Source organism: Engystomops pustulosus, chromosome 5, assembly GCF_040894005.1.
Source record: "Engystomops pustulosus chromosome 5, aEngPut4.maternal, whole genome shotgun sequence".
NCBI classification, from domain to species: Eukaryota; Metazoa; Chordata; class Amphibia; order Anura; family Leptodactylidae; genus Engystomops; species Engystomops pustulosus.
Genome location: NC_092415.1, coordinates 191,622,961 through 191,645,016, shown reverse-complemented (window position 1 = coordinate 191,645,016; position 22,056 = coordinate 191,622,961). Strand labels below are relative to the sequence as shown.

At 42.6% G+C, this 22,056-nt stretch overlaps 1 protein-coding gene across 1 annotated transcript in view; it reads right to left on the bottom strand.

Moving 5' to 3' along the window:
• Nucleotides 1-22,056, bottom strand: part of PIP4K2A (phosphatidylinositol-5-phosphate 4-kinase type 2 alpha) — a 97,432-nt gene that overhangs the window by 5,675 nt on the left and 69,701 nt on the right. Inside the window, exons 4-7 of the mRNA XM_072154174.1 lie at nucleotides 21,712-21,808; nucleotides 10,104-10,256; nucleotides 7,230-7,376; nucleotides 4,134-4,172 (exon numbers count right to left, since the gene is read on the bottom strand). Coding sequence (XP_072010275.1) covers nucleotides 4,134-4,172; nucleotides 7,230-7,376; nucleotides 10,104-10,256; nucleotides 21,712-21,808 — 436 coding nt within the window. The remainder of the gene's footprint in view (nucleotides 1-4,133; nucleotides 4,173-7,229; nucleotides 7,377-10,103; nucleotides 10,257-21,711; nucleotides 21,809-22,056) is intronic.

The following is a 22,056-nucleotide window of genomic DNA, read 5'->3' as shown; positions in this document are numbered from 1 at the left end:
CTGACAGGCGATTGGCTGACTTGTCATTTCCTGTGTGGTGAACGACAGCAGGAAAAAGAGTAAAAATGTGCAACAATCGCAGCATTTTTATCCAAAATGTTAACTGGCATAAAATCCTACAATGAAATACCTATTGTTCCATATTTACAATATACAGACTTAGGCCTCTTACACATGAACTGGGTTTCCATAGTGTTTCGGCTGGTGGACATCGGCAGGGGGGGCACAGTTTCCCCAGCTGATGTCCATAGGAAAATGGCGCGGATGCACTACAAATTATATAGCAGGTCCCATTCCTGCCCGGATCGTGATGTAACCAAGACCTGTTTAGCACATGCATGTGTTACGGCACAGTTACGGTGTGGTGGTGAGACATGGTGCATGCACAGTGCTTGTGCACAACAGAAGCTATGGGGGTCATGAGCTGTTTGTGCGGTCAAAAAAAAAAGAGCTCATGTGCTTGTGGCTTTATGTGTTTTACTTCCATCTACAGTTTTTAGACAGACCCCTAGACTTATCCTCATGTTCCATTCCACTCAGTCCCCTGCCCAATATACATTGGTTGTTTAGCAGTAAGTAGTGGGCAGATATATGGCAAGTTTCTCTCTGTGATCTCTGCTGAATTCTGCCATGCTTATAAGATGGACAGCTTACATAGAAGCTCTAAGGGGAGGGGAGGGGGAGTCACAGCAGCTGGGTATCAGATGTTGGTTGAGTTTTGAAAGGATTATAATAATGATCTTTTTATATATAGCAGCAGCATATTCCGTAGCGCTGTACAAATCATGCAATCATATGGAAATATATAAGTGAGGGTCCTGACCGCAAGAGCTTACAGTCTATGGGGATGAGGGGTGACACAAGAGCTTATAGTCTATGAGGATGAGGGGGTGACACAAAAGCTTACAGTCTATGAGGATGAGGGTCCTGACCGCAAGAGCTTACAGTCTATGAGGATGAGGGGGTGACACAAGAACTTACAGTCTATGGGGATGAGAGGGTGACACAAGAGCTTACAGTCTATGAGGATGAGGGGGTGACACAAGAGCTTACAGTCTATGAGGATGAGGGGGTGACACAAGAGCTTACAGTCTATGAGGATGAGGGGGTGACACAAGAGCTTACAGTCTATGAGGATGAGGGGGTGACACAAGAGCTTACAGTCTATGAGGATGAGGGGGTGACACAAGAGCTAACAGTCTATGAGGATGAGGGGTGACACAAGAGCTTACAGTCTATGAGGATGAGGGGGTGACACAAGAGCTTACAGTCTATGAGGATGAGGGGGTGACACAAGAGCTTACAGTCTATGAGGATGAGGGGGTGACACAAGAGCTTACAGTCTATGAGGATGAGGGGGTGACACAAGAGCTTACAGTCTATGAGGATGAGGGGGTGACACAAGAGCTTACAGTCTATGAGGATGAGGGGGTGACACAAGAGCTTACAGTCTATGAGGATGAGGGGGTGACACATGAGGTACAAACGCTTGTATAATGGTCCAGCCATTCTTTATAAGGGAACAGAATAAAATAATTTAATAACTAATAATGCTGCTGCTTGAACCAGCTATCAGCCGTATCTTATATACAGAGTCCAAAGTGAATGTGACAGCAGAGAAGCCGGGAGCTTGGTTTCTGATGTTTGCCGTATAACAAACAGGAGGACACAGGATGGGTTAGTAAAGAGAGAATTAACATTTCATGTAGTTTCTGAGTGTAATACGCTGCCTAAAGAGATGGGCTTTCAGAGCATGTTTGAAACTTTGCACATTGGGTATTAGTCTGATAGTCCGGGGTAGGGCATTCCAGAGAATTGGTGCGGCTCAGGAGAAGTCCTGGAGACGTGCTGAGGGTATTACTGAAGATTACCAGTGCCATTATTACTAAAAATATTGTTATTCTTCAGGTACACACCCAGCTATTCAGTTATACATTAAGGTTTTAGGCGCAAAATTACATTTTTTGTGTTGTGTTGTTGTTTTAGGCACATTGAAGCAATACAAATTTACACTGTACTCCTCAAGGGCATGAACTAGGCGACTTCAGAGGACTGGATCACTAGAGTGGAATCAGAAGAAACCCTTGTCATCAAGCAGTTATCATTATGTTAATGGATGGGTTATTTCCTCATATATTTAGATTCAATAACTGTAGGCGAGCTCAATTCTGCAGGGAACAGGCCATTTACAAGCAATCACATGCACTGATTGGATAAAAATATGTGTTTGCACTGTTAGCAGCAGCAATACAATAAATTTAGTGAGATGTTGCATCCTGGGGGAATGTGTCCTGTCTATAATCGTCTTTTATTTTCCTAGACTTTATTCCATTTTCAATTCTCGGCTGAGCAGCTGACTTCTGATGTCCTGGCACCGTGCCCAGACTGTCAGTACTAAAAAAGAAGTTAGCTGAACTAAAACCACTAATTTTATACCATACTGGAGCTGCACCTCCTCTTTGAAAAAGGCAGGCCACCGGGGAGCTAAGTGCTTCCTCACATGCCGGGGAGAAGACTAATCTGTCTGAGCAATGGCTTCCTGAGTGATGTCCTATCAATGAACAATGAATCTTCTGGGGGGGGAAGGGAAAAAGTCAAAACAGATGCAAGAATGTGTCAACTGTAGGAGGTCGGAGAAGATGAAGCGCAGATTTTGAGACAGTGAGCAATAAATACACAATACAATGTTGCGTATCATATGGGTACGGACAGGGGAACATGTGCGCAGGAAAACAACTCAACAACCAATCACAATCGCTTTCTGAAGCACATGAAGATGTGGTACTAGATGGATTACAGTGCTGTAATGGGAAGTTTACAGAATTCCCTATATACAGGCGGGAACACCCGACTTACAGACGACCCCTAGTTACACACGGACCTCTGGATGTTGGTAATTACTGTACTTTAGCCTTAGGCTACAATAATCAGCTGTAACAGTTATCACAGGTGTCTGGAAATAAGCTTTATTGTTAATCCTGGTTCTTATGACATTTTTAAAATCCAATTGTCCCAGAGACCAAAAAAATTCTGGCTGGGGCTACAATTATAAAATATACAGTTCCGACTTACATACAAATTCAACTTAAGAACAAAGCTACATAACCTACACTGCACGTAACCCGTGGACTTTCTGTACATCCATGTGGTTCTTCTTCTACAAAGTGATATAAAAGTCAAGCTTTAAAAAAAAGGATAAGTTCACCCAATTCTAAAGATTTCTTACTTTGAACTAGGGTACATCTGAAAAATTAAAGTTCATTGCAATCTCCTTCAATCTCTCCTGGGGTGACATAAGGGTGACTTGCAACTAAGACTGGTGTGGCAACATATAAGAAAGTTTAGCTGGGTAAGAACAGGTTCTTAACCTGGTAAACTTTCTACTTCTGCCCATAGGAGAGGCAGGTCGAGTGATCTTTAGGGTATCCGCCTTCAGGAATTTTTGGGACATCATATGCCTGGTCTACTTCTAGTGGATCGTGGGTCGGTTCTCTGTACAAACTTCTCCCATGTTCTGGTTGGAGGGGTGAGGGGATGTTCTTGGCGCATAGGAGTTTGCCTTCAGTAATGGCCGCATGACCGTCTAACCCTCCAGAAGTCAATAGGACAAGGGATGTCAGAAGACCCACTAATGGCTGCTAGTGGGTCACGTGACCTATGGCTTAGAAAAATTTAACAAGAACAAGTACAATAAGAGTAATCCTATAAGGGTATTGTACTTACCCTGGTATATTGTCTTATATGTGCTAAATCTAATGAACACTATAGACAGAATGGTGTTATACCTCGTGCACCCTGAGGGGGCAGCGTATTACTCGGTCACAGAACATCAAAAAGAGACAACTCAAGCATGGACTTCCCCCACTAAGTTCAATGGGAGCCAAACCAGCAACTACGGCACAAGTCACCAATAAACAGGACCAATGCTGGTCCCAGACAGCTGATTGGTGCACCCCACTACCCCGACTGATCAAATATTGATACCCCATTCCGAGGAATAACCATCTGCTTACCTACAGGTAAGATCTGCTATATTTATGAGGATTTGTCACCAAATGTTTTCTCAAATGACAGTTATCCGAGATACCTGATCATATTACAATAATTCCCCAAAAATATAGTGAGTACAATACCTTCTCTTTGTCGCTGGCTTCTCTGGCCACAGTAGATCCCTGTACAACAAAAGGTAAGCAGTTAATACATTATTACATTTTGACATCCTAGAATAATAGGTCTAATTATTTACTATAGAGGAAAATCCACTGTAAAATATATTACCATAATATTTATATTATAATAATAATTAAAAATTATTATTTCCTTATGAACACAGAGGGATGACATATTAAAGAGGACCCCTCACCCTTAAAAAACGCTCTAGAAGCTAAGCGGCTCCTAGTGCTACCCCCGTATTAGTAGTGTTAAACTTCTAGCTTGATCAGGACCCTCCGATAAAGCTAGCAGACACTGCATTGCCATAGCCTTGGAACGTCGGACCAAGCTTTCAGTGGTCTGGCGTATTCATGAGGGGGTGGGACTAGGAGGCGGTGACTACTGCATGAAGCCCAGTCACCGCTGGCCTATGTTGTGGGAGGGGTGAGGAGAGGGGAGCGCCCCATCATGAATATGGTCAGTGTTATCTATATAGAGGTCATTGTACAGGGAGGGGGAGGAGATAAGCTGTGACATCATCTATTGTCAGTAGTGATGTAATGATGGGTCAGTGTTATCTATATAGAGGTAATTGTACAGGGAGGGGAGGAGATAAGCTGTGACATCATCTATTGTCAGTAGTGATGTAATGATGGGTCAGTGTTATCTATATAGAGGTAATTGTACAGGGAGGGGGAGGAGATAAGCTGTGACATCATCTATTGTCAGTAGTGATGTAATGATGGTTCAGTGTCATCTATATAGAGGTCATTGTACAGGGAGGGGGGGGGGGTGTTTGTATATAGAGGTGTAATCCTGTTTGTGATATAAATCAAGTAACTGCGGCATAGAAAAATTAAAAAATATATATTTAACATATGTTGAACGTTGTTCGAAAATAGGTCATTTTCTCCTCACAAATTTCCTTTAAATGGGATATAAAGAGCCTTTAATTCATTGTCTCATTATGTTCAAAGTGACCATTAAAATACATCTACACTAGACAGAGGAATCATTATAAGCCTTAGAATGACTTAATAGTAAAGGTCACTTCAACTTGTAATCTTCATATAGAAATCTTTGATGAGAATAAATCATCATTTGTAGGACAAGGATTGGAGACGGATTCTATGAATAATTCATAAACTTCTCAAAAAGTTGAACTGAACATCAAGTGCTGATTGCAGAATAAAGCAGCGTCACGGCGCACAATCCCCGTCTGTCAGATATCTGCACAGAGAATATGTCGCTGCTTGATTGCAGGAAAATTCCACATGAGAAAACCCTCCGTTACAGAGGAGACACCACGAGATTGATTCCTGGCTACACGCACTCCAATCAGCAAGATTGTTACCCACTTACTGATTGGGACTCCAAGGATTTATGCAAATATTTATCAGTCAACATCCTGAATCCTCACCAATCAGCCCCTTGTACTGATCACAACATTCGGACTCAGTCCAAGCACAGTGCCATACATAGTATAGTGGCTGTTCTTGGTATTGCTGCTGCAAGCCATATGACTAATGGATGTGAAGTCCAGGAAATCTACCATCAAAATCCATCATGATAAACAAGAGACACTTACTCATAGATCCAGGCACCGTAACTGTGCTAATCTTCTAATATTTGTTATCCATAGCCTCCTTCCTTCAAAAATAAACTTTTAAAATTATGCTAATGCACCAAAAGGGCTCCTGGAGGTGTTACTAGAGTCTCTCACACAGTGTGCTGAAACTGCTGCAGTGACATTACATGAAGAAGAGTGGGTAAGAGGGAAGTGTGAGGGAGCAGGGGGGAAGGGGAGACAGTGTAACAGCAGGTGAAACTGTAGGGCAGTAACACCTTCAGGAGCCATTCTCTTTGAAAACACCCCCAGGAGCCCTTTAGACTCATTAGCATAATTTTAAAAGTAGATTCTTAGAAGAAAGGAGCCCATGGATTAACTTCTAGAAAGATATATAGATATTAATACTATTCATATAATTAATATTCAAAATAAAAATACAGGCTTGCCCAAGATAGTTTAGCAGAATTGAGAAGTATGACTCAAGCTTGAACTGCAGCTCCATCAACTAGTAAGAATGTCACACCCGTTCTCAGGACTGCTGGGGGGGGGGGGCTTGTTCTCGCCATTGGTCGGGCCCCACAAGTTGATCAGAATTTTATGATACAGGTTTCTGATACAAAGTGTAATTAATTCATCTCTAAATTAAAACATCTCTTATGTTTTATAAATTCCCAAGTCTCATGTTTCCAAGGCTAATCCCAAATTTATAAATCTCATATTATTTCTGCTATTTTATAAATATTATAAAGACATATCCAAGAGGAGACAGGCAGAGATAGAGTCAGTACAATTCCCACAATTCCCACTCACAACGCCACAGTCCGATCTAAATTTTTGCTGTTGGAGGTGCACCCGCTGTTAAAGGTAAGGTAATATACTTTGTATTAAAGGGGTTGTCCCAACTGTTAAAGTTACCTTCCACAGGATAAGTGCTGAATGTTGAGGGTCCAACTGCTGGGACCTGATCGATCACGAATAATGGACCCACAGGTCCTGTTCTCACTAATTGGGAGAGTGGCAGGACGGGCATGCACCCTCACAGTCCACCCATCAACGAGAATTGTATGGGAGAAATGGAAATATCCGAACATAGCGCTATCTCAGACACTCCCTTTCACAGTCTATGGGGGTGCTGTGCCGTACAATTGAATGGAGCAGTTGGACACATACTCGACCTGCTGCTCCATCAAGAATAGGGTCCCAGCAATCCATCCGAATATCGTGCCCTATCTGGTGGATAGAGGATAACTTTAGAAGTTGAGACAACCCCTTTAACTACTGACAAACAAGAGGGCCAAGGGGTTCCAACTATGGGGGCACCAGAAGTTCGGCTATCTTTGAAACCTATATTCAGTTCTGTGGAGAGGAATGGTGCATGTCTATAACACATAAGAATCAAAGGGTTTGTTGGTTGACATAACCTTTTATTAACACAACAGATTTTTTAGAATTACAGACTCACAACTGAGCCATTCATAGTTCCTTACTATACAAATATGGTACTTACCTTTAAGTCATATTTCCTATACACAGAAAGTCGATGGCTAAATACGTTTCTTGTGACTATCATATACGTCTCTACACCATCCACGTTTAGTCGATACATGCCCAAAAATTGTGGAAGGAGAGTATTTCCATGGCATTCCACAATGAACTACGCAAAGACAAAACATTACAAGATGATAAGTCTTATAAAGCTTGAGTGTAGATACAGTAATTAAGTAGATCACTTTATGTAAACAACAGATTTCAAAATTATATTATTAACCGATAAATTAAAATGACTGAAAATAATCAAAAGATCATAAAAGAAATAATGGAATTTGGATTGTGAATGATTCCATAAGTGATTATAAAGTAAAATTTTTCTTCAAGCAATACATTTTACATATTTTTACTCGACAATACCAATGACTGAGTGTAATCAGGACTCTCACTGTGTGCTGGTGGAGTAATCAGAACTCTCACTGTCCATCACTGTGTGTGGGCGGGGTAACCAGGACTCTCACTGTGTGTTGGTGGAGTAATCAGAACTCTCACTGTCAATCACTGAGTGTGGGTGGAGCAATCAGGACTGTCACTGTCAACCACTGTGTGTGGGCGTGGTAATCAGGACTCTCACTGCCAATCACTGTGTGTGGGAGGAGTAATGAGGACTCTCACTGTCAATCACTGTGTGAGGGAGGAGTAATCAGGACTCTCACTGTCAATCACTGTGTGTGGGCAGGGTAATCAGGACTCTCACTGTCAATCACTATTTGTGGGCGGAGTAATCAGGCCTCTCACTGTCAATCACTGAGTGGTCGTGGTAATCAGGACTCTCACTGTCAATCACTGTGTGTGGGCGAGGTAATCAGGACTCTCACTGCCAATCACTGTGTGGGGGTGGAGTAATCAGGACTCTCACTGCCAATCTCTGTGTGTGGGTGGAGTATTCAGGACTCTCAGTGCCAATCACTGTGTGTGGGTGGGGTAATCAGGACTCTCACTGTCAATTACTATGTGTGGGCAAAGTAATCAGAACTCTCACAGTCAATCACTGAGTGTGGGCAGGATAATCAGGACTCAGTGCCAATCACTGTGTGTGGGTGGAGTAATCAGGACTCTTAGTGCCAATCACTGTGTGTGGGCAGAATAATCAGGACTCTCACTGTCAATCACTATTTGTGGGCGGAGTAATCAGAACTCTCACTGCCAATCACTGTGTGTGGGTAGGGTAATCAGGACTCTCACTGTCAATCACTGTGTGAGAGGGGTAATCAGGAATTTCAATGTAAGACCGCCCAGTGATCAGTAATGTATCTTCTATTAAAGCGGATAAGTAAAATAGTAGGACAATCGCTCTGATGGAATAGCCTTTTATGATCGCTGTATATTAACAGATAAATCCCATTACATTTAGTATAATTTGCAGCACTGGTGGATCCAGACTTGTAGCCCGTTTCTCGATAGAAGATTGCAATCATGTTGTAAACAATAAAGAGCATTCTGAAAGCGGAGCGTCCCTTTAAACTCCATATAATATATCAAGCAATTAAGCGCACATAAAACACGCACTGTTAAATTTTACCATGATAAACGACCTCTGGTGTGCTCCAGCCTGTTTTCATCATATTAGTGAAGCCAGCAGATGATGAACTCAGCACATTTTCCATCCTAAATGCGCACAGTGGGGGCTCTGAGAGCTTATTAAGAGCGGACCACTTTCCACTGCACACAATAAGCCGCGTTGTCCTGAATATATAGATTCTTTTTACATACATTATTTATATCTCGAGAGAACATTGTCCAAGTCCTTGAAACAAATGACTACTTCTGAGCCGGCAGAATTAACATTGTTTTCTGAAAACCCAGGTTACTACCGATCCAGGAAGAGGATTCTCAGGTGTCCGGATACATGTTTCATGGTGTAAATTAATGCAACTGTATGCACTGAGGAAGAACTCTGCTTTATAAATCCCCAAGTCTCCGGTTTCTAAGTCTTATCCTAAATTCATAAATCCCCAATTTTTTTTGTCCTACTTTATGAAAATTATAAATTCGAGTGAAAAACACTAAGTCATTTTTGGCATTAATCTTATTTAAAGCCAATGTCCGTCGTAACCTTATATCTTTTGCTCCACTGCCTCCAAAATTAAATTATAAAATGACATTTTGTGTGCACAGTTTTAATGTAAGCCTATGCTTTGCCATGGTAACAGACTACAAGTGAAGCCTGCGTAGTCTTAGGGTGCATTCACACGTTCAGTTTTTCAGATGCAGTTTTGATGTCCAAGCCAGGAGTGGAGTGAAAATAGATGAGGAGTAACTTTTCTCAATGCTGATCCTCACTTATTATCCACACCTGCTTTTGGCTCACTCCGCAGTCATTCATTGGTAAATATAAAAGTTGACCTTTTAATTTTTTTAACATGTCGATTTGGGACCCTAAACCACAGGTCCATCGACTCGGTGGGTCTCCTTTAACACCTTTAAAGTGGTTAGCTGTTTTTTTTTTAATATGTGTGTAAGTGTGGGGCGGGGCTAAGATATAAGGTAATTTACCAATATACATCTATTAGAAGTTCTGCTCTGCTTTATTGATATGTAAAGTGAAGCTTCCTTTATTTTTTTACTTCATCAGCCAGAGATTCCTGACCATACAAAGGGCCGTAGACAGAGGGTCATGTGATCTCTGTCCGTGAACAATCCCCCTGTCAGGACCTAAATCTTATATTCATGTATACCATCATAATGTCCTGGCAGGGCGATTGTTCATGGAGAGATAGAAATCACATGACCCTCCACCTCAATGAGGTTAGTACGAATAATATCTTAGTGACAAGTCCAGCACATCGTGCAGTAATTTCTCATAATCACAGCTTCTATTCACTGGACCTACCTGGTGGTATTTCTTTAGTATATTGTGCATCTCGGCCACATCTTCACTTGTGATAGTTTTGATAATATACCTCTTGTCACATGAAGTATGAAACCTAGCCCCACTGCGAGCCTGAGAATCATTAGCTAAAGGGGCATACCGGGTCAGGGAGTTCTGTAAAAAAATTAAAATAAAGAATTACTAGACTGTATATTATACTACATAAAGCTCAAGATGACCTTAAAGGGGTTGTACCAAGTATCGTTGTTATTCTCTATACATAGGATAGAACATACAAGGTCTGACTGCTGGGAACTCCCACTGATCACAAGAATGGGAGTCCCCTTCTCACTGTTTGAAGGTCCAGCAGATTAAGCGTGCATCCAGCCGCTACAATAGGAATGGTCAGTAATTGCTGAGCACAGGGCTCCCATTTACAGTATATGAGGTTGCTGGATGAAGCTGAGAGCTGTGCTCAGCAATTTCTAACTGCTCCCATCATCTTGAATGGAGCGGCTGGATGTATGACCGACCTGACGCTTTGTTCAATTAGCTAGAATTGGACCCCCGTTCCTCAGAATTTCAGGGGTCTGTTCTTGTGATCAGTGAGGTCCCAGCTGTCGGAATCACCAGATTGTTATCCCCTACCCAAAAGAATCATACTTGGTATAGCCCGTTTCAATAGGCACACACAATTTCATCAGCTGTAGATCTTATCCTGTCTTTCATTTAGAGGGATTGTCCTGAAAGGGAATTGTAAATTTAATTCAATGTGAAGTAAGTTCAGGAGGAGCTGACCAGGTATATGGTTCTACGGAAAAAAAAGATGCTGTATAACAGCAATGTATTCAGTGAAATTCATGCTGTTTCTTTGCAAAGAGTCCCATAGGCGGCCCTAATCAATGATTGAGAGTCACCTGTGTATTCCTGGTCCACAGGAAGGTTACAAGCAGCATGGTAGTAGCTTCAGGCTGAGCTGGTAAAAATGGAGCCCTGGTGGTGGATCTCAGCTCTGGGCTTAAGTCTCCGGACTTGCCCTGGGTGCTAGGCAGGAGTCCCATAGGAGCCCTTAATCAATGATTGAGAATCAGCTGTGTATGCATACACTGAAGCTGCAAGTGACGCCACCCCATGTTTGAAGCAGAGATTTCAGTGAATAATTTACCAGTTATACAAAAATAGGATAAGCTGATACAATTGTATCTGTAATTTGAGGCTGCAACTTATAAAGGTTATACAGTGACACATTTTCTGTGCTCCTAGGTCAGACACTAGGAATACTTAGACCAGGAATAGTATGGGTAAAAAAGCAGATCAGAACACATATATTTGGAAGCCGATGGTTATTGTAAAATTTGCAATAAAAACAGAAAATCCAAATACATAATGATATATCAAACACAAAAGAGACATTGGGGCACATTTACTTACCCGGTCCATTCGCGTTCCAGCGGCGGCTTCTCCGACGAGCGTTCGGGTCTTCCGGCGATTCATGAAGGTCCTGCACCCGATGTCCACCAGATGTCGCTGCTGCGCCGAGGTCCATCGGCGCGGAGGTGCATCGGAGTTCACTGATCTCTTCCTGGTGCATGTAAGTATGGCGCGTGCGACTAATTTTATTTTTTTTTAAAACACGGCGGTTTTTAAGAATCCGTCAGGTTTTTACGACGGCCACACCCCCCGATTTCCGTTGCATGCAACCCCGCACGATTGCACCGAAATCCGATCGCGTGCGCCAAAATCCCGGCGGAATTCGGCGCAAAACAGAAAAAATACCAAAACCTGACGGAAAACCGCAAATTGGGCCGTTAATAAATGTGCCCCATTTTGTTAATAGTTGGTAAAAGCACATCTACCACCAGCATGAAGGTAAACCAAGATCTGCTCTTCTTTAAGCTTCTTATGTCCTTGTTTTAGAGAAAAAAAGGCTTTAAAATTATGCAAATGAGCCTGACGGGCTCCAGGCCCAATTAATACCTGTGGAACCCAGAGCCCCTCGACTCATTTGTATGATTTTAAAACCCTTTTTATGTAAAAACTAGGGCATAGGAATTTAAAAGAAAGAGCAGATCCTGCCAGAGGGGTCACACACCTGTATGTCAGTGTGCTTGGTTTACAATACTTCATCCTGGTGGTAAATGTCCTTTAATGTGGTGTTTTTTGGGAGGGGGGGGGGGTTCTGAGTTATTGAAACAAAGAAACAAAGACGGAGATACTGTTGAATGTTTTGGATGTCAAAATTTCATAAAGAACGTGCTTAATATAAAAAAAAAATATCTTAATCTTAAAATTGACCTGTGTATTATTTTTCTTTCTATGGATAATCTTACCTATTATTTTGTGAAGGCTAAACTTTCTCCAAAATTATAGATTACTATAATTACAATATTATAAAATAAAATATGGACAGATATCTAATTTCTTATGACTTTCCCCACAAATCAGTAACGACTAATAACTACATGAATTTTCACATATATCAGATTTTCGTGCCTTCGGTCAGATTAGTGATCAGCGCAGTTTGTATATATGGATTATATAGGCGCTGAATACTCCTATACTTGTACGTGTTAATCTTCCAGGATCCGGCACTTCATTCCATCGGACTTGTTTCCATTAAGAGACGCTACGTTGCTTTGACGCGCCTATTACTTACACAGCTGCATTAGTGGCCTCATACATATTCATAGACTGCTGCACTTCATACAATCAGCCTACTGTGCGCAAGCGAGGCTTGTGAGAGGACTGCACGGGGACCGCAGCAAGTGACCGGCATGTATCCTCCGATGTCCACCAGGTGGCAGGTGAGTCCATAATCCTCAGCAGAAGATGAAAGCAGGATTGCAGGGACAGATTGCTTGTAAATGCACAGGTCAAATTACACTTCAAAAAGATTAAAGCAAACGGATAGAGAGAGTCTTCAGGATGCCGGGCGGATGATCCTAGGGCACCAGCCTCAAGCTTGTCCAATCTGGAATAATAGTCTCACTAAATTATCTTGAAATTGACTCTTGGCTGCAGAGTCTTAGATCAAGGATATGTAAATATTGGAAAGACACAATGGGATAATAATAATAATAATAATAACAATAATAATAACAACAACAATCTTTATTTATATAGCGCCATCAAATTCTGTAGCGCTTTACAAATCATAGGGGACATATACAAATATAATATTACATTATAGAGTGCAAACAGTCATATGGAACAATAGGAGTGAGGGGCCTGCTCACAAGAGCTTACAGTCTATGAGGATGAGGGGGTGACACAAGAGCTTACAGTCTATGAGGATGAGGGGGACACAAGAGCTTACAGTCTATGAGGATGAGGAGGTGACACAAGAGCTTACAGTCTATGAGGATGAGGAGGTGACACAAGAGCTTACAGTCTATGAGGATGAGGGGGTGACACAAGAGTTTACAGTCTATGAGGATGATGGGTGACACAAGAGCTTACAGTCTATGAGGATGAGGGGGTGACACAAGAGCTTACAGTCTATGAGGATGAGGGGGTGACACAAGAGCTTACAGTCTATGAGGATGAGGGGGTGACACAAGAGCTTACAGTCTATGATGATGAGGAGGTGACACTAGAGCTTACAGTCTATGAGGATGAGGGGGTGACACAAGAGCTTACAGTCTATGAGGATGAGGGGGTGACACAAGAGTTTACAGTCTATGAGGATGATGGGTGACACAAGAGCTTACAGTCTATGAGGATGAGGGGGTGACACAAGAGCTTACAGTCTATGAGGATGAGGGGGTGACACAAGAGTTTACAGTCTATGAGGATGATGGGTGACACAAGAGCTTACAGTCTATGAGGATGAGGGGGTGACACAAGAGCTTACAGTCTATGAGGATTAGGGGGTGACACAAGAGCTTACAGTCTATGACAGTGATGGCGAAGCTTTTAGAGACCAAGTGCCCAAACTACAACCAAAGCCCACTTATTTATCGATGGCAACACAGAAATGTAATTTGTGATTTGTACTCCCTGCTCTGTCACAGCTTTCATTCATATCAGCACCCTGGGGAACACCAATAAAAGAAGAAAATAAAAGAAATTTGGATGATCATTGTAGCTTCCCTCCAGGGTCCCATAAACAGGAAGAATTGTCAGGGCCGGAGAAGGAGCTACAATGATAATCCAGATCTGTCCACACCTTCCCCCTCCTCCAGTAGTCCCAAGTAGTACTGTCACTTTAAAATAGCTCCTTGCACAGCAAGTCCTGGGCTGTCTGGGACTGCAGGAAGATACCTGGAGTCCTCTCTGGTGATGGCCTGGGTGCCCACAAAGAGGGCTCTGAGTGCCACCTCTGGCACCCGTGCCATAGGTTCGCCACCACTGGTCTATGAGGATGAGGGGGTGACACAAGAGCTTACAGTCTATGAGGATGAGGGGGACACAAGAGCTTACAGTCTATGAGGATGAGGGGGGACACAAGAGCTTACAGTCTGAGGATGAGGGGGGGGGGCACAAGAGCTTACAGTCTATGAGGATGAGGGGGTGACACAAGAGCTTACAGTCTATGAGGATGAGGGGGTGACACAAGAGCTTACAGTCTATGAGGATGAAGGGTGACACAAGAGCTTACAGTCTATGAGGATGAGGGGTGACACAAGAGCTTACAGTCTATGAGGATGAGGGGGTAACACAAGAGCTTACAGTCTATGAGGATGAGGAGGGGACACAAGAGCTTACAGTCTATGAGGATGAGGGGGACACAAGAGCTTACAGTCTATGAGGATGAGGGGGTGACACAAGAGCTTACAGTCTATGAGGATGAGGGGGTGACATAAGAGCTTACAATCTATGAGGATGAAGGGGTGACACAAGAGCTTACCGTCTATGAGGATGAGGGGTGACACAAGAGCCTACAGTCTATGAGGATCAGGGTATGACACAAGAGCTTACAGTCTATGAGGATGAGGGAGTGACACAAGAGGTTGTATAATGGTCCTGCCATTCTTTAAAAGGGAACAATATAAAATAATTTAATTTAATAAATAAAAATTCTGCTTCTTATACCAGCCATCAGCCGCCATCTTATTTACAGGGTCCAAGGTGAAATAGACTGCAGAGAAGCCTGGAGCTTGGTAAATATAACTGCTTTTTGCCAAATAACAGATGGGAGATAGAACATAGGATGGATTAGTAAAGGGAGAGTTGACGTTTCATGCAGTTAGCAAGTGTGATAGATCTGGCTAAGGAGATGGGTTTTAAGAGCATGTTTGAAGCTTTGGAGGATGGGTTTTAGTTTGAGAGTCCGGGGAAGGGCATTCCAGAGAATTGGTGCAGCCAGGGAGAAGTACTGGAGTTGTGAGTGAGAGGTTCAAATTAAGGTAGAAATTAATCTGATATCACTGGCACGGGAAGGGCGATAGACTGAGATGAGAGGTGCAGCATTATGCAGAGCTTTGTGGATGAGGGTTATTATTTTAAAGTGAATACGGAAGGAGACGGGCAGCCAGTGCAGTGATTGGCACAGACTGGAGGCATCCGTGTAGCATTTGGTCTGAAAGACGAGCCTGGATGCTGCATTAAGAATAGATTGTAGAGGAGAGGATACAATTAGAATATTGTAAATCCTTAATATTTAACAAGGGGCGAGCGGTTTTGATAGTATTACTCTGGAAGACTCCAGGGGATAACTAACAATGTGGGGACACAGGGGAATATACAGATATAGATTCTTACTCCTACATCATGTAATATTGTAGCCACTGCTGTCTCTAAGAAACATATGAGGAATCTCCTGTTTCCTAGCGGTACATGTGTAGTATCCGATGTCATGGAGGCAGAATGATGGGATTATGTAGCTATAGTAAAGCATAACGCATACACCTCCGGCATGAAGGGCATTGAAAACACGTTGTCACTTGCCACTACTAGAACAACAAGACCCCTGGAAAATAAAGGTCACTCAATACACTAATTAGGTGCTTGACTGCCAAGTGGGCGGTGCCAGGCTGTCATGAAAACTCAGGACTGATACTTGACTGTAGAGCTCTTCAAATGCATATTGGCGGTCATCCATACAATACTGATTTCATGAGAGTATTGGGTTAGACAAAGAAACTCCATGAGTACCAGAATATCTGGTACAAGACCAATTTAAAGGATTTGTCCAACATATTTAAAGGGAACTCGTCACCAGAGTGCTATTTTATTCAGAGGACAGGTTGCTATAGACAAAGTACTGTATTTGCCAAATATGTATTCTTTTTAAATGTCTGTGTTTGAAATAGAGTATGTGAAATTTGACCTGGCTCCCTGCCAAATGCTTCAGCCTGAGTCCCGGAGAGGAAAATTTCAAATGACAACTCCTGTCTGCTCTATGATATATATTCACTGCTCTACTTGTCGCTGCTAGCTCCTGTCTCCCTCCTGATGACTTGTCAGACAAGTCGGACAATCTCTCCCTCTGGCATCTCACTGCAAAAACAGGATATCGAACGGGGTGGAGGGGCAGGAGTCAGGAGTGCAGTGAATATATTATAGAGCAGATGGAAGTTGTCTTTTTAAATTTTCCTCTGCAGCCAGCCGACGGTCATATGGGGGACGTATATACGGCGTTGTATATAAGTCCCCCATAGGTTTGCATTGGGCGTGCGGTGCCGTCCGGGAGCGGTACAGTGCCGCACCGTTCCCTAGCTGTGAAAAGATAGGATGCCATATATCCCTATGGAGAGGGGCGGGGGTGAGCGGCGCTCACCTCCTCCTCCTCTCCCCGGCGCTGACGTGTGCCCGCCATGCTACGGCACGGCGGGCACATGCATGTCTGAATGTAGCCTAAGGCTGCATTCACACACATGTATGGGGGACGTATATACGGCTGACATACACTTCTATGGGCTCATGTGCGGCACTGTACCGCTCCATAGCCCGTAGAAAGATAGGACATGTCGTGCGCCGTGCGCTGTATAGCCCTTTGCAGAGGGCGGGGGTGAGCTGCACTCATCCCCTGCTCCTCTCCGCAGCGCCGATGTATGTCTGCCATACTACGGTACGGCGGGCATACATTGTGTGCATGTAGCCTAACACAGACTTTTTTTTAGCATATACAATACTTTGTCTATAGTAACTTGTCCCTTGATAAAAATAGCACAGGTTCCCTTTAAGTGACTGATTAGCGGTGGGCCTACTGCTGGGACCCCCCCACCAGATCGTATGCGGATCCCAGTTCTACAGAAAAGGTTGATCCCATTCTCACTATTTGTAAGAGGAAGGATGAGTTGTGTTTTCTGCCGCTCCATTCACTGTCCATAGGAGTGGTTGGCGATAGCAGGGCTCTGTGCTTGACTGCTTATGTTATGCTCAATAGCGCGCTCCACCAATTAATGAGAACTGGATCCCTGTTTACTGGAGAGCTGCGGGTCCCCTTATCATGCGCTGTAGTGGTTGCAGCACATCGGACCCCCACAGATCAGCTGGTTATCCCCTCTCCTGCAGCTCTTCTGGAAATTCTACATTCATACATTTTTTATGGTGGAATTAATCTTTCGAAAACCAAAATTCCTAGGACCTTCTAACACTTGTTACACAGTTCACAGGAATTAAACAGATTCCACACATTATTCTTTGCATTCTTCAAACATTTAACATGCATGCTTACTTTGTGTTATTGTATTTTATTAACCATTCCTAATCCACCATCCCTTAGTGTGCAAAAGACTGTATCGTTGTCCTCCGATGACCAATACAATTGACTCTTATAGATATCCTGCTCTTCCATTTTGTACAGAACTGAACATTAGGGGACAAAACTTCGCTTAACACCCCAGATACGCTACATCCTCTTCTCCCCTTCCCGTTTGGGTAACATATCCCTACACATATATGCACCCATCAGACCTAAAATTGAAGAGGTGCAATATAGGGCCTACCGGGATCCAATTCACACAAGAACTGACGATGGTTTCTCAAAATAATAATTGAAAACCCACCATGGAAGCTTTAATATGGGCCAACAATAAAAATCTGGTTCTGGTGAGATGCATTCACTGTCACCGAATTACGCCATAATCAAGACAATCTAATACAGCTCTTCATATGGCGACTTTATAAGAGCATCATAATGGAAAAAGTCAAATAAAGTTTATTTACATGAAGGTCAAAACTCTTTTTTAAAGCGCATAAAACCTTGACTTTATACATCTGGGGAAATTGGGATCACTTCACTGATCCGTGAAACTCTCCGTCACTCTAAAGTTGGAGATGGTAAAGTCACAAACACTGATGAGCTGGATAAGCATCACCTACTCATTTACTGGAATTTCTGCCCCGAAAGTCACGTGATACGTGTGACATGCCTCGTCTTATGATTTTGAAGCTCAGGGGGTAATAACAGTCTGCAAAAGTGATGTTTTTCTACCATTCTGTCTGCACTTATTTAAACAGGAAGGGAAACATGTCCCAAAAATGAAGATAAATTTAAAAAAAATGACGAACAAGAAAAGTGTTTTTACTAAAAATGCACAACTGATCCAACCTGTCGCTTCCAGTATCAGTGGATAATTGTCATCAATTGACATCAAAAAGTTTATGAATTGGACAAAACAAATGATAGAGACTTTACTTATTTATGGGGCATTTGACTTTTAAAGTTAAATCCAATAATATCTTTGTCCTAGACACTTGCCCAAATGTGTAGTGGTAATCTGCTATTACCTGTTAGTTTAAACCAATAGCCAAAATGAAAGGCAATTGCCTTTCATTATGGCTATTGGCTAAAAGAATTTTACTCTCTCACTAAAATCCATCTGAGTGAGATTCAGACAGACAGTCTCCTCCCGCGCTATCACACCCAAGCCTCTGCTCAAAAAAGCTCAGCCACACAGCCTCCAATCTCACAGCAGACAGCGGAGTCTAATACTCCTCACTACTGCTTCTTCCTTCCCACAGACGCATCTCCATTCATCTCACAGCAGACAGCTCAGTCTAATACTCCTCACTACTGCTTCTACCTTCCCACAGACACATCTCCATTCATCTCACAGCAGACAGTTCAGTCTAATACTCCTCACTACTGCTTCTACCTTCCCACATACACATCTCCATTCATCTCACAGCAGACAGCTCAGTCTAATACTGTTTACTACTGCTTCTACCTTCCCACAGACACATCTCCATTCATCTCACAGCAGACAGCTCAGTCTAATACTCCTCACTACTGTTTCTACCTTCCCACAGACACATCTCCATTCATCTCACAGCAGACAGCTCAGTTTAATACTCCTTACTACTGCTTCTACCTTCCCACAGACACATCTCCATTCATCTCACAGCAGACAGCTCAGTCTAATACTCCTCACTACTGCTTCTACCTTCCCACAGACACATCTCCATTCATCTCACAGCAGACAGCTCAGTCTAATACTCCTCACTACTGCTTATACCTTCCCACAGACACATCTCCATTCATCTCACAGCAGACAGCGCAGTCTAATACTGTTTACTACTGCTTTTTCCTTCCCACAGACACATCTCCATTCATCTCACAGCAGACAGCTCAGTCTAATACTCCTCACTACTGCTTCTACCTTCCCACAGACACATCTTCATTCATCTCACAGCAGACAGCTCCATCTAATACTGTTTACTACTGCTTCTTCCTTCCCACAGACACATCTCCATTCATCTCACAGCAGACAGCTCAGTCTAATACTGTTTACTACTGCTTTTTCCTTCCCAGACACATCTCCATTCATCTCACAGCAGACAGCTCAGTCTAATACTCCTCACTACTGCTTCTACCTTCCCACAGACACATCTCCATTCATCTCACAGCAGACAGCTCAGTTTAATATTCCTCACTACTGCTTCTACCTTCCCACAGACACATCTCCATTCATCTCACAGCAGACAGCTCAGTTTAATACTCCTCACTACTGCTTCTACCTTCCCACAGACACATCTCCATTCATCTCACAGCAGACAGCTCAGTTTAATACTCCTCACTACTGCTTCTACCTTCCCACAGACACATCTCCATTCATCTCACAGCAGACAGCGCAGTCTAATACTGTTTACTACTGCTTCTACCTTCCCACAGACACATCTCCATTCATCTCACAGCACACAGCTCAGTCTAATACTCCTCACTACTGCTTCTACCTTCCCACAGACACATCTCCATTCATCTCACAGCAGACAGCTCAGTCCAATACTGTTTACTACTGCTTCTACCTTCCCACAGACACATCTCCATTCATCTCACAGCAGACAGCTCAGTCCAATACTGTTTACTACTGCTTTTTCCTTCCCACAGACACATCTTCATTCATCTCACAGCAGACAGCTCAGTCCAATACTGTTTACTACTGCTTTTTCCTTCCCACAGACACATCTTCATTCATCTCACAGCAGACAGCTCAGTCTAATACTGTTTACTACTGCTTCTTCCTTCCCACAGACACATCTCCATTCATCTCACAGCCGACAGCTCAGTCTAATACTCCTCACTACTGCTTCTACCTTCCCACAGACACATCTCCATTCATCTCACAGCAGACAGCTCAGTCTAATACTCCTCACTACTGCAGTTTCCTTCCACCACCTGACACCGGCATTGTCTATTGACATAGTAGTTATGCTTGCTGTGAATAGAGAACAGAGTGGGAGCAGAGCAGAACAGGCTTGTACATGGTAAGACACACAGCTGAGAACATGTGATTAATGATGGGTGGACCCGAAGTGTAGGTTCGGCATTCGGGCACACTTGCTAGAGATATTGGACATATTGCTGGATTGGCTTCAGAGCAGCCAACACTGTAAATGGATGCCCCATAACAACTAGCCATGGCTAAGATTAGCCAGGGTGTCCCCCTAACCAATCATAGCCATGGCTTGTTAAGGGGCATTCATTTTCCAAATCGTCTGCCTGCCAATATTTCCAGGTCGGGAGGAAAACACATGTGACCAGTGCTGGGGAATAACCTACAGTGAAAAGGTCTGATAGAGAAGAACCTGCAATATGGTAACGATGATGCACGAGTATATTTACTTCATATTGATTAATGGATATTTTTCGATTTTTAAAAAAAATTGTACATTTATGCACAAATCCACTCCACCCCATGCATGGCGCAGTAACAAGTTGGGAACTTTAGCATTTTTTTTTTTCAGTTACAAAGTCACCTACCTAATATTATATCTGGGTTCTCTGGGCAACCCCCCCCCCCCCTAAATTATAGTAAGGCAAATACACATGGAACCACATGGAACCAAGCAATTATTAATAAGCAAAAATAAAGCAGAATATAAAAATCTAATCAAGAATTGAAAGAAAAAGATACAAAAATAAAAATTCTACAAGTATGTATTTACACAAGTTGTTCCATCTCCTTAATTGATTTATAAACCTTAGAGTCTAAATTGTCATGTGATTATTGGGTCCTCTAACAATCTGAAGACAAAGAAAGGAAGTCAACATTGAAAGTGCATGAACATGTCACTGAAAAAATCACAATAGCAAAAACAAAAAAATTCCAGCTGACATTATCTCTTGCCGGGGTCACATCTGTACAACTGAAAATAAAAGGGGAAGGTCATCCGAATATAATCCTATTGTAATACAGCATTGGGTAACCACACATTCAGCTATTCATTCCTATCGTCTTACCTGGAAATCTTGATCATCAATTCCAAACCTTTCCCTCAGATTCCGGAAGACCATGGGGCAATATTCCTTAAATTTAAAGTGGCTAGGCATGTTCTCTCTAAAATGCAAATTAGGAATGGTGTTAGAATCTGAACAGAGCTTTTTGGACAATTTATGCAAGTATTCCATCTCTAAAAGATATTTCTATGAAATTATAGTATTTTGAGTATTAGAGGTCTTTCTAACAATTGATTTTTCAGAGTAATGAATAGGTTCTGACTAATAAAACACTCACACTGTTATGGGAACATAGTGTAATTATGTCATTCTTAAAAACTTGTCCAAAAATAATTGACCTCCTGGAGA